This window comes from Bactrocera neohumeralis, chromosome 4 (genome assembly GCF_024586455.1).
Source record: "Bactrocera neohumeralis isolate Rockhampton chromosome 4, APGP_CSIRO_Bneo_wtdbg2-racon-allhic-juicebox.fasta_v2, whole genome shotgun sequence".
NCBI classification, from domain to species: domain Eukaryota; kingdom Metazoa; phylum Arthropoda; class Insecta; order Diptera; family Tephritidae; genus Bactrocera; species Bactrocera neohumeralis.
In genome coordinates, this window is record NC_065921.1 from 56677953 (window position 1) to 56692107 (window position 14155).

The window sequence follows — 14155 nt, forward strand, 5'->3', positions numbered from 1 at the left end:
TCAATGTAACCTTTTAGACCAGTTAAACGAGAAAATTAATGAAAAAATACCCGATTTGCAGGAGAAAAAATCCTACACACATAAGAGCATAACATCTCATTTCAATCTGTTAATTATTTATTACAAACTTAAACAGTGTCACTGTGTCTCATTATTTTTTTTATATATTTTACAATGGAAAAAATTGTTTAGCGTGCAGTGATCAAATTCTCATTTTTGGAATGTATAGCACCAAAAGAAATTCACCAACGAATGTTAAAAAAAAACATTTGAATGCGAATTTCTCAACAACATTTAGAGCGTTTAAGGTTTCTGCAACCGAAGCACTGGACAGGCACGGTGCCTGCATTTCTTATATAAAGCCAGCTAGCAGCAAGCTGCCCTGAATTGACCGCATGACTTTTAAATCACATCACATGGCGATGCGAGTACAACCAAAGTTCTGGTCATGCACGGTGCCTGGCATTGTGCCTGCATTTCTTATATAGAGCTAGCAGGCATAAAGCTGCTCTGAAGTCACCCAACGACTTTTAAATCAAATAACATCACGGTGCGAGTGAAACCGAAGCACAGGCCATGCACTTTGCCTGGCATGGTAAATACATTTCTTGTATAGATCCAGCTGGCATAAAGTGCCCTGAAGTCACCGCACGCCTTTTAAATCACATCGTTATGCGAGTGCAACTGAAGCTCTGGCCAGGCACGGTGTCTGCATTTTTTAATATATTTCTTAAAGATATGAGGTTTTAATATCTGTAAAAAATTTAATTAAATGTACGGTATAGACAGATTGATAATTTCTATTACTTATCCGTGGTTCCTCCTCGGCTACTCGTCAGAAAGTAAAACCGGAAGAAGCCATTACATCTTTTAGTATACTTAAACAGAGTTGCCTTACGATTAAAATAAATATTTAGAACATAAGGCTGAGTACATTTGTCAACAACATCTTTGAAACATAAAGCTAAGTACATTTGTCAGCAACATCCCGCCCCCCGTGAACCGAAGGAGTATCTGCGAGTTGAGGGTCACCAGAAACATCAAGAACTGCTAACTTTGAAGCGGGTCTTCTTAGGTTGCCCGTCGATGTCTTAATAAGCGCTCACCTAACTTGTCCATCTGGTCCAGGGAATGTTTTCAGTACGATTCCACGTCTCCAATCCCGCAAATTTTTATTGGTATCGCAGATAATAACAACATCTCCAACACGAATGGGATTAACTCTTTTGTGCCACTTAGTACGACGCGTAAGCGTTGGTAGGTACTCTAATACCCATCTGCGCCAAAACGTCTGTTTTAGCTGTTGTAAAATTTGCCATTGTTTTTGCAAACATACTTTATCTGATTCAGTAGGAGTTTGTATGTAGTTTGGGCATCCCAACAGAAAATGATTAGGAGTTAACGGTTCATCATCAGAACTTTCAATTGATAAATGTGTAAGTGGACGAGAATTTATTAAATTTTCAGCTTCGATTAGTAAGCTTTGCAATGTCTCAATTTGAGGAGCTTTTTCCTTCAAAGTAAATGCCAACACACGTTTAACGCTTTGAACCATGCGCTCCCATGCCCCACCTGCAGATGGATCCGCGGGTTGATTAAACACCCACTCAATACCACACCGATTACATTCCCGTTCTACATCTTTAGAAACATGCAACCATTCGACCTTGCTTGCTCCGATAAAATTTGTCCCTCTGTCGCTTCTTATACGGACGGGAATTCCTCTACGGTTGACAAAATTTCGCAGACATAAAATTACAGAATCAGTTGATAAATCTTTGGCCACCTCTAAATGTATCGCTCGAATCGTCAAGCAGGTGAACAGTGCCACCCACCTCTTTTCTCGCCGTCGACCGATGGACACTATTACTGGCCCAAAATAGTCAAGACCGGTGTACGAGAAAGCTCTGACGTATGGTGATAAACGATCAACTGGTAATTGGCCCATGAGAGGAGGCCTTGGAGTAACTGCTGCATTTTTGCAGAACTGACATTCACTTCTCACAGATTTAAGAAGGCTCCGAACGTTTGGTATCCAATATTTAGCTCGGATTGCACAGATAATAGCTTCCTGATTTTGATGATAAAATATTTCATGAAAATGGCGAACTATTAGTCGTGACAATGGATGATTCTTTGGTAAAATTACTGGACTTCTCGTGCAAACAGGTAGATACAGAGCGTTATCAATTCGACCTCCAAGACAAAGTAATCCCCTATCGTCAATGATCGGTGTTAGTGCAAATAATGGACTCTGTTTTGGGAGCTGCTTACTATTCTTTAATAGAAAAAGTTCGTCCGCGAAAACGGCTTCTTGAACCAGTCGAACTACTAGTTCTTCTGTTTCTTTGATGGACTTGGCTGTGACATTTAACGGTGTGCGCTGAATTTCGGTATTTCTGTTTAGCAAATCGTTAAATCTTAAAACGGCGAATCGGACCCAATTCATAATTTTAAGAAATTTGTAAAAATTAGAATATTTCGTGAATGGTATGAAATTTTCAGGAGTGTACTCGTATATAGTAAAAAGTTGTTTTGCTTTCTTCTCGATGTCAATTTCATTTGTAGAAAGATCTGGTAGAACAGGCCAATTTTCTTCACTCTGCTTTAAAAACTGTGGTCCATTAATCCACTTTGAATCTTCAACCAGTCCTGTATATAACTGAGGTCTTGTAGCATTGTCAGCTGAATTTAGCGATCCAGGTACCCATCTCCATTGCGATACTTCAGACTCATGAAGAATCTCAGAAATCCGATTGCTTACGAATTGTTTATATTGGCGGGCTTCGGAATGAATCCACTGAATAACAGTTTTAGAATCCGACCAAAAATTTATTGACGCAATATTTATTGTGTGACTTTCAACAATTATTTTACGTAGACGTGTTCCGAGTACTGCAGCCTGTAGTTCCAACCTAGGAATCGACATTGGCTTCAGAGGACTGCAACGAGATTTTGCCGCGACGAAAACTACTGTTATTTGGTTATAATATCGTATACGAAAGTACGCCACGGCAGAAAACGCTAACTCACTAGCATCTACGAATATGTGCAATTGTATTTCGGAAGATGGATCTTTAAAAAATGGGCTGTAACATCTAGGTATTCTGAACTCTCTTAAGTTTTCAAGAGATTTGTACCACTCGTACCATTTATCGTATATATCGTTGGGTATTGTATCATGCCAACCCAGATTAACTTGCCATAATCTTTGCAATAAAATTTTGGGAATTAAAGTAACATTTGCGAGGAACCCAAATGGATCAAATATCGACATCGTTAAACCCAATAATTCTGCTTTTGTTGGTCGTCGACTGCCATTTAAAACTGATGTCGGTATTCTAGCGAATACTAAATTATAGAAGAATACATCTCGCTTAGCATCCCAGTGCATCCCTAATACCTTATCATTTGTTGATTTTGATCCACACATATTCTTGGAGATACACTCTGGCTCGGAGTTTCTGTTAATGGCTTTCAATAATTTTGAGGAGTTCGAAACAAAGCCTCTGAGAACGAATCCTGCTTTGCTGTGAATCTCTGTCACTCTTTCCGATACACATATACCTTCATCAACGGTGGTAAAGCTATCCACATAATTGTCAACATAGTGGCGATTAATGATTGCATCGACTGCCCTCGGATAGTCATTTTGAAATTTTGATGCATTCAAATTCTTCACAAATTGCGCAGAGCATGGAGAGCAGGCAGAACCAAAAATCATTGCCTTCATGACATACACATCAGGCTGCCTCATGGTATCCCCTTCACGCCATAAAAAACGTTGTGAATTTACATCCTTCACATCTCAACATCTCTCTTACATCACCACAAATAGCTATATTCCCTTCACGAAATTTGAATAAAATTGACTGTAATGGTTTCGGTTGATAACTATCAGGACCTTTCATTAGCATAGAGTTCAAAGAAATATTATTTACTGTCGCGGCTGCATCAAACACTAATCTTGGTTTATTGCCTTTGTTTACATTATAAACCGCGAAATGGGGTAAATACCATATTCGCTCGCTCTGTATATCAACTTCATCCGAAGTAAGTTTTTTGGCATAACCCTTCTCTACGTAGTCGTTTACCTTTTCTATATACCATTTTTTGTAATTAATATCCTTTGTCATTTTGAGTTCTACAATTTGAAGTCGTTTTAGTGCTGCGTTATAACTCACTGGCAGAGATATGTTGTCGTTTTTCCATAAAAGACCCGTCTCGTACCTATCACCCACAAACTTCGTTGTACTTTGCAAGATTTCCTCGGCTCTAATGTCTGCGATAGACTTTATAGCAGGAAATATTGTTTGAAAGCCTTCTAATTCAAAATAATCAGCGATTTGTTTTTGTAAGTCATTGAAACCATTGTCAATATGCACGTGGCAAATTGTTGACGAGTCGGAATTGTTTTCATCTGAACCAAACAAAATCCAGCCTAGTTTAGTCTCATGAACAGTAAAACCTTCATTGAAGTTAATTACATTCAATGGTCGAACTAAGTTTATATGGGCATTCCAATTAAAATTTTTGGCATTGCATCAAAATAACTTTCGATTGGTAAATTCCGTAACTCCTTATTTTGTTCTTTAATTAGTTCCGCTGGTAACGTTTGAGAAGGTAAAATTAACCTTTTTGTAGTTCGGACGCCGTTGATATAAAACCTTTTATTTTTATTTAGTGAACCCGATATTTCTAAGTTCACAAGCTTTGAGACTCCGCTGGTTGTTTGGTCATCAAACCATTTGAGACGAAGCAATTCCTTTCTGCCCCTAAGGCCAATTTCGTTTGCAGTTTCTTCTTCTATTAAAGTAACCCTAGCCCCATCGTCAATGAAGGTTATTACTTTAATGCTACCTTTCGGGCCATATAATTTAATTGGTAAAAATTTCAATAAGGTTGTATTTCTGTTTGTGTTTTCTACACCTACCTTTTTAATCAATGGTAGCTCTTCATTTACGGATGGCTGACAAGTGCTGACAGTAGCAACAGCAGATTCAGCAGATACGGAGTTGCCAATGTTGGCATTTTGATCGACTTGATTATGAAGTAATTTATTATGATATTTCTGGCATGATGCTATACCACATGTACGACGTCGTGTACAATTATAAACATTATGACCTGGAGAAAGACAACAAAAACACAAGCGATTTGTTTTTACAATTCCCATCGCTTGTCGTTATGAACTTCTTTAAATTTCATGCATTGGTACAATCGATGATTACCTTTACAAAATATACATTTTAATTTTTCTTCAGATATGGATAGCACTGTTTTTGGTGATCTATTACATTTTCGTGATGGTTGTTCGAAACTGACGTGTGGTGTGTTCAGTTCTGTTGCCATTACAACGTATGTTGACATCTGTTGTAACCATGAACTAAATTCACATATTGTTGGGTATGGTTTGTTTATTGCAAACGTATGACGTGCCCATTCTTCCCGTTTATAAATAGGTAGTTTACTTACCAATTCATCGAGCAGTGTTGGGTTTGAAAGATGAGGTGCAGCACTGGCGTTCTCCAAAAATGCGACTAAATTTGTTACCATTGAACTATAATTAGCGATTTCACGCAATTTTCCACTTGTGATTGATGGAAACGATCTGACTTTTGCGAGCTGGCTGCGTATTAGTAGCTCAGGTCGTCCATAATGAAACTGTAACGAAGATATCACCGCATTCACACTTGAAGGGTGAATTAATAGCGATTCAACCTTTGACCGGGCATCTCCCTTAAGAACTTTCTGTAAGCGCAGTAAGTTCTCTACATTACTGTATGCGAACATGTTGGTTGTCTCTTTAAAGGCGACGATAAACATTGGCCACTCTTCGGGTGAGCCTGAAAACTGTGGTAAATCTTGAAGTTTGCGTATAAAATGTTGGTTATTTGGCGACATTAATGTGTTATTATTCTGCATAGGTGACGAATGTGTATTGTTTAAAGATGTGGCGGCTGTAGATTTAATGTCAGCAAAATTTACAATCGGCGAAAAGTTACCTGCGGTGACATTCAAATAAGGCGTAATAGGATGCATATAGCTGGGCATATGCTGGTGGGCTAATGTAGGGTTGTAGTTGGAATTTGTATAAGCATTTGAACGGGTGAAAAATACGTCCGCAGCGTTGACGTTAGAATTCGGTGGGGCAAGAACGGCGGCGTTAGCAAAGCTCATGTGTGGCAATGAGTAGGCAAAATTATTGGCTGTATTTGTATAGGCATACATTGGCTTAACAGGTGCGGCAGCACTGACTTGAAAAAAGTCGGCAAGTGACTCAGCAATCTTGGTATCGACAGCGGCAGTTGTCGAGGCGATTGTTTGTTTCAGAGATAACCTCTCCTTTTCGGAGGCTTCCAAAGATAGTTGCAGCTGACGTATTTGTTTTTGTAAATCTGCAACTGCGTTGTCTGGCATGACCATTGGGCGGTCTCCATCGTTATCGCTAAAAGAGTCTTCATTTGAAATCGGCATTTTCGATGGATTCGCGTTATGTGTTTTTTGACTTCTTAAATTGTAGCGTGGCATGCAATAATTCGCGATGGCACACGTGGATAAATATTAAAATAATGTTGCGGCGGCAACTGATAGAAAAGAAACACGAATATATTAAAACACTTTATTCAGAGAAACACAAACGCGTGCGTGCGTGAGTGAGATTGCGAGAGAGCGCGAGAGTTTTAATATCTGTAAAAAATTGGATTAAATGTACGGTATAGACAAATTGATAATTTCTATTACTGTATAAATACTATTTTCAATTTTTGTTATAGAATGAAAATTATCAAAAGATTTAATTATATCTTCTTGATATAAATAAATATGCTATATATTTTTAAGCGTTGTAGTTAATTTATTCATGGACAAATTGAAAATTATTTTTGATAATGAGTGTACCAAAATAGATAACTATTGTGAAAAAATTTAGTATTACATATCATAATAATTCGTCTGAACAGTAAAACACAATTTTTTACTGTAAGATAAATCAAGAGATAATTATAATAGCCATGTTTTCTGAATTTTAAGTATAAATTTTTGTAATCACAAACAACATGTACGTTTTATATGTTAGAATTTAGCTATATGCCGGCGGTCAGGAATCCTACTCGTTCCCAAATGTAGTGTTTGATTATCCTAACAGACTTGGGACTAGCGTTTGAAGCAGACAAATAATCAAATGTTCTACACCAGCTTCTTTGCTGCATGGTAAATAATCTGGACCCCACTATTCGGCATGGTTGCTTATTTGTTCGTAACATGTTTTCTGTGGTGAACATTTATTACTGTGGTAAGTTAAAAAGAGGCATAAATAAAAAACTTAATTTTTCATGTATTTGCTCATATTGTTCTCATCTTTAAGAATATATATTAAAATAAAACGATTTTCTTTAGAAAATATATTAAACTTTTATATATAACCAATATTTTTAGGACAACTTTTCCATAAATTTTAAGAAAATAACGCAATGCAACCATTTTCCGGTCAAAAGTCAGCCATCTTGATTAAAAGTCGGCCATCTAGGATTCCAATAGAAACTCAACCCCGGACTACACTTGACGAGTAATTAGCATCAGCTGATAGTGACTTACTCCTCCTCTCCGTGGTGGTTCCTCCTCGGCTACTCGTCAGAAAGTAAAACCGGAAGAAGCCATTACATCTTTTAGTATACTTAAACAGAGTTGCCTTACGATTAAAATAAATATTTAGAACATAAGGCTGAGTACATTTGTCAACAACATCTTTGAAAAATAAAGCTAAGTACATTTGTCAGCAACAAACACAAAGCTGATGAAATAATCTATCATTCAAAGAGCTGTTGCGGATTTTATTGACTGCTTTGATGACATATTGCAGTGATTGAAATAGTTTTTCACTCAAGTTTCTAGCAACTAAATGTTGTCTATGAATAACGCAATGTACACCAAGGACATCTGGAATTTTATTTTTTAAGTGCGCTATTAAGCCTTTATGGCACCCTATCATAGCCGGAGCGCCATCCGCAGCAATTGAAATAATAGTTTTCAAAGGAATCTCTTTCTCATCGCAAAACTTTTCCAATATGTTGAATAGGGTTTCGCCTTTTGTATCGGTCTCTAAATTTCTAGCAAATAATAGTTCTTCACATATTTTCTCATCTTTAATAAACCTCACGTAAGACAACAACAATACTTCATTTTTATGTCAACAGCAGATTTTTTTTACGCACGTCAACAGCAACACACCCGGGTATGTACATACGTTTTGTATGGCAAATGGCATGCCGTTATAACCCGGCAGGTACACATTCAACTAATCGCTTGCGATTCAGATTTTTTTTACTAATATACTCACACATTTGCGTTATATCGATAATATACGTATGCATGTGTTAACACATTCGCGTAAATTGCGGGAATTCCCGTCATTCATGTTTCCTTCAATAAAACAATTGCGGGAATTCCCGCGCTATTATCCCGCAATTTCTTCCGCACATATAAAATTGCTCTTGAAAAATAAATGCGGGAATTCCGGTAATGGCGGGAATTCCCTAATTTGTTCAAACTATTTAAAAAAATTAACCTGTAGAAAAAAAGCGGGAATTCCCGCTCTTCATTTTTGTATGGAAAAATTAAGTGATTATCTGGCAGCCACCCGCTAAATTTAAATGAACGCGAACGTGTTAAAAATGGTCATGGTTAAAAAAACCCTAGCTTACATTTCTACACGGGCAACCTTGATATAGTTTAACAAATATACATACATACAAGTGTACATATTTTCTGGATTATTAAGGGTCGCTGATGATGTGGTTAGTACTTATTGTTTTGTGATTATAAGGATTACTTTAGGTTGCAAACATAAAAACTCAGGCATAAAATCGCTAGTACCTGCGCTAAAAAGTATAAAATAGGGTTTACCAGTATTACGGATTTTATCATGCACGTATGATTCGAAGTGAAAGGACGTTTCTGTTTATTTTGTGGAAATAAAAAAATAAAATCAAAGTGAAATGGCAGATGGTGAATGGCTTACTCCACGACAACTAAGCGCACTTTCGTACGAAGAACAGCAAGCATATTTTCGTCAAACGCTTGAAGAGAGCCAAGAAGAAATAAGTGACCACGATTCAGTAGTTGGTGACGAGGCTTTAGATGAATGTGTAGGTGATATTGGTGGTGATGACTCAGACTTAGAAGAGCCCATGTTACCAGAATATGACCCAGAGGACGACAGTGATTCTGATGAAGAACTTGAAGATGCACCAATTGAAACTGGGGAATATTTTACTGCCAGAGATGGTAATGTTTGGTCTTCGATACAACCACAACCTGTAAGATTCCGTACGCACAACATTCTAAGAAGTGCACAATCTGGACCAGTACGGGCAACGCAAGGTTTGACCATTTCAGAAACGTTCAAATTGATAATGTCAGACGAAATATGCGACATAATTATTCGTGAATCAAATCGAAAGGCAAGGCAATTCTTTGATGATGACAATGCAAAACATCCAACAAGAGAACCGAGATCATGGATTCCCATAACAGAAAGTGAATTTGATGCATATTTGGGCGTACTTTTGCTAAGCGGCGTTACACATTCTGGTTACGTGCATACGAAAGATTTGTGGAATACTAAATCACATCCATTATATCGTGCTGCAATGAGTGTACGACGATTTTGGGAAATTAGCCGCTTCATTCGTTTTGATAATGGAAACACACGCCAGCAACGCAAACAAACTGACAAAGCAGCAGCAATATCGGACGTTTTTTTGATGCTAAACAGCTGTCTTCGTAGATATTACGTGGCAGGAGCCAACGTCACCGTAGATGAACAATTGTATGCTTATCGTGGTGGAACTGGCTTCACGCAATACATACCATCAAAACCTGCCAAATATGGGATAAAAGTGTGGTGGGTGTGCGACTCCATTTCGTCCTATCCATTGCAGGTACTATCAATATTGTTGAAAGTATAAATATGTAACTTAATTTGAATTTAATATTTCAATGCAGGGACAAATCTATACAGGAATGGCACCGTCTGGTGAACGTGAAAGAAACGTTGGTGAAAGAATAGTCAAAGATTTATGTATCAACCTTTTTGATGGAAGTGGAAGAAATATTGTATGTGACAACTTTTTCACTAGCTACAACTTGGCAAAATCTTTGATGATAGACAATAATTTATCTATATTGGGTACTTGCAACAAAAGGCGTACATTCGTGCCAGCAGCATTTGCCAACCCCAAGGGACGTGAGGCTGAATCGTCAATGTTTGGGTTCTATAATCACGTTACGATGTGCTCGTACGTGCCTAAGAAAAACAAGGCAGTTGTATTATTGTCCACTTCTCATTATACAACAGAAACGTCCGGTCCTAAGAAGAAGCCATTGCTTATATTGGACTACAACAAAACCAAAGGTGGAGTTGATAGCATGGACATGTGCTTGTCCGAATATAGTACCAAGCGGCGCACAAATAGATGGCCTTTGGCTTTCTTTTATAATATTGTGGACGTTGCTGCGTTTGCTGCATACATAATATACGTTGACAACAACACTCACCTGAAGTCATATACAAGCCGCCGTAGGATGTTTCTCCATCAGCTAAGTGTGCAACTATGCAAGCCAGAAATAGAGAGAAGGGCGAATAACAGCAGAATATCCAGAGTTTTTTCAACGCGCAACGCCATCGAAGCCATGATAGGTAGGCCCATCCGAGTTGTGGATGCTGGAGCACATGAAGCGGAGGAGCGTGATAGTACGGGACGCCTAAAAGTAAAGGGGAATTGCTACATCTGCTCCAAACGACGCCCTACTCGTAAAGCATGCACATTATGCAACAAACCGGTGTGCGCAGAGCATTCCAAAGACTTGCCGCAATGCGATAGATGTAATTGAATTTCAATAATTTTAAATTTTTTCGTAGTGTTTTTAATATGTTTTTCAAAAGTATTTTATAATTTATAATAATTTTTATGCCATAAGTATTTTTGTCACTCAAAATAAACTATACTTTTCAAATATCATCATATTTGCATGCGTTTTACTATACATATGGTATGGTATACCCAGGTATGTATGCTGTTGACGTAAGGGTGCAACTTTGTAAATGGGCTTTATCTACCAAACGGATGATCCAATCCTAACCAAAATTGGGACTATTGCGTAAAACAGTTTTCGCTAGGATATCACCAAATTTCAAGTCGATCCGATTATCCAGTTCAGAGCTACAGCGTTTTGAAAACGCAAAACATACCCAACCGCCCCCCATGATACCTGCAGAGCCCACAAGGGGTTTTCGTTTTTCTGCTCATACACCTTCGAAAGGGGCATGGGAGGAAAGAACTCGCTAGAGAAGAGGGGTGGTGTGTTTGTGAGGATGGCTCACTTCACATATTTCTGCCAGGCACAACGTAAAATGATATTTTATAGAACGATTGTGAAATCAGATATATTTATACTCTCCCAACAAAGTTGCTAAGGAGAGTATTATAGTTTTGTTCACATAACGGTTGTTTGTAAGTCCTAAAACTAAAAGAGTCAGATATAGGGTTAAATATAACAAAGTGATCAGGGTGACGAGTAGAGTTGAAATCCGGATGTCTGTCCGTCCGTCTGTCCGTCCGTCCGTTCGTGCAAGCTGTAACTTGAGTAAAAATTTAGATATCATGATGAAACTTGGTACACGTATTCCTTGGTTCCATAAGAAGGTTAAGTTCTCAGATGGGCAAAATCGGCACACTGCCACGCCCACAAAATGGCGGAAACCGAAAACCTATAAAGTGTCATAACTAAGCCATTAATAAAGATATTAAAGTGAAATTTGACACAAAGGATCGCATTAGGGAGGGGCATATTTGGGCGTAATCTTTTTGGAAAAGTGGGCGTGGTCCCGCCCCTTAGTAAGTTTTTTGTACATATCTCGGAAACTACTATAGCTATGTCAACCAAACTCTATGGAGTCGTTTCCTTCAGGCATTTCCATATACAGTTTAAAAATGGAAGAAATCGGATAATAACCACGCCCACCTCCCATACAAAGGTTATGTTGAAAATCACTAAAAGTGCGTTAACCGACGTTTTTCCGGAGAAATGGCAGAAGGAAGCTGCATCCAAACTTTTTTTAAAAATTGAAAATGGGCGTGGCGTCGCCCACTTATGGACCAAAAACCATATCTCGGGAACTACTTTACCGATTTCAATGAAATTTGGCATATACTATTTTCTTAACACCCTGATAACATGTACGAAATATGGGTGAAATCGGTTCACAACCACGCTTTTATATATACATATATATACATTAGGAACCAATGATGATAGCGGAATAAAACTTTACAAAAAATACGGTATTTGAAAAATATGTAAATTACTGATAATGAAATCTCGATTATCACTTTATCATGCGAGAGTACAAAATGTTCGGTGACACCCGAACTTAGCCCTTCCTTACTTGTTTTCTTTCAGAAAGCACCAATTATACAGAGGAATCCATTTCAAGGTTCTCTACTTTTTTTTACGAAAAAAAAACACAGAAACTCCAAATTTAATGAGGAATGCTTATTGTCATTCGAAAGAACATTCTTTGCCATCTATTTTTTGAAGATTATCTCTTTCAAATATTGGCCCCGGCTTCGTCTCTGATGGCCCATCCCTTGAGTATATTTTCGATAACTCGTTCGACCATTTCGACTAGTAATTGGCGAATGATACGCATTATGTATTGCCGAAGCTTAAGTTGAAGCAGGATTTACGCATAGACTTTAGTATTTACGTATCCCCACAGGAAAAAGTCTAACAGTGTGATCTCATATGATCTTCGTGGCCATTCAACCGACCCAAAACGTGAAATTATCAGCTCACCTAAATGTTCTCTCAATAAATCCTTTGAATGAAGTGATGTGTGGGAAATGGTGCTGTCTAGTTGAAACCAAATGTCCCCGAGATCAAGAGCTTCAATGTCAGGCAACAACTAGTCAGTTATTATGGCGCGATAACGGTCGCCATTGAAGGTTACGTTCTCCCCGGCATCATTTTTGAAGAAATATTACCCGATAATTCCACCCGCCCAAAAACCACACTAAACCGTTATCTTTTGTATGCTTTTTAATTTCTTCAGGTTAATCTTCCTCCCAAATCCTGTAATCCATTGAGACAGAAATGGGCCTTGTCGCTGAAAAAAATTTGGCTCCAAAACGTCTGATCTTCTTGAAACTTTTCAATAGGTCATAAGCTGTATTTTGTACGTTTTCAGTTCAGATCTCGACGTAAAATGCGCCAAGTCGTTTCATACGTCATCCCGAGTTGCTCCGAACGGCTCCGCTATATTTTCTTCAACGCGTACTAGATGGCTATTCGGTCTATTCCGTTGAATATTATCCAATAATGCTGGGTTTCAAGATGGATGATGGTGTTACGAATAGTACACCCAGTGGGCCAATTATATTGATCATATGTTGAGGGAAATGCGCTAAATACATTTCTTATAGATAAGATATTTTCAAATCACAATTACATACTATATATATCTCAAAGAGTGTTCGATATTTCGCGTAAAGAGTTAGCAACAGGAGGTGTGGTATCCATATTTGGAATCTGTGTCCTTGAACAGATATGGTCCGATTTTCACATTTTAATACTCTTACAACCAGTTGCTACAGAGCATCGTTTAAAACTAAGCGAGATAGATATAGAGTTATATATATACAAATGATAAGGATGATGAGAAAAGTTGAAATCCGGGTAACTGTCGGTCTCTCCATCAGTGCAAGCTGTAACTTGAGTAAACATTAAGATATCTTGATGAAGCTTGGTGTACGGATTTCTTAGTACAATAGAAAACAAGTTCGCATATGGACGTAATCGGTCCACTGCCATACCCACAGAGGGACGGAAACACAAGTTTTAGGGCGAAAACCAGTTTTTTCCACGAAAACATGTCTCCATTGTCGGTCCGAACATAGTATTACAACAATTCCAAAACAAAGTACTGAGACAATGTTATGATATAGAGCGTGATCTAGGCGTAAGCTAGGTTAAGGCAGAAATATCAAAAATTGCGGTAGAAGTAGCGCTGTTAACTTCTAGAGATAGACCACCAAGACTACTCAAATGATATTTAAATTTCGTTATTTTTTGGACACCCTTTATAAAGCGTGTA

The 14155-nt window shown here is 38.0% G+C and overlaps 2 protein-coding genes across 3 annotated transcripts in view; one reads left to right on the top strand and one right to left on the bottom strand.

Annotated features, from left to right (window-relative positions):
- Positions 1–861: 861 nt before the first annotated feature.
- LOC126754507 (uncharacterized) overlaps positions 862–14155 on the bottom strand; it is a 186585-nt gene continuing 173291 nt past the window's right edge. For both annotated transcript variants that reach the window (XM_050466542.1, XM_050466541.1), the window contains exon 2: positions 862–6690. In XM_050466542.1, coding sequence (XP_050322499.1) covers positions 5164–6531 — 1368 coding nt within the window. In that variant the 5' untranslated portion in view covers positions 6532–6690 and the 3' untranslated portion in view covers positions 862–5163. The remainder of the gene's footprint in view (positions 6691–14155) is intronic.
- Positions 8233–14155, top strand: part of LOC126755785 (piggyBac transposable element-derived protein 4-like) — a 46112-nt gene continuing 40189 nt past the window's right edge. The window contains exons 1-2 of the mRNA XM_050468513.1: positions 8233–9941; positions 10006–10885. Of these exons, the coding sequence (XP_050324470.1) occupies positions 8997–9941; positions 10006–10885 (1825 nt within the window). The 5' untranslated portion in view covers positions 8233–8996. The remainder of the gene's footprint in view (positions 9942–10005; positions 10886–14155) is intronic.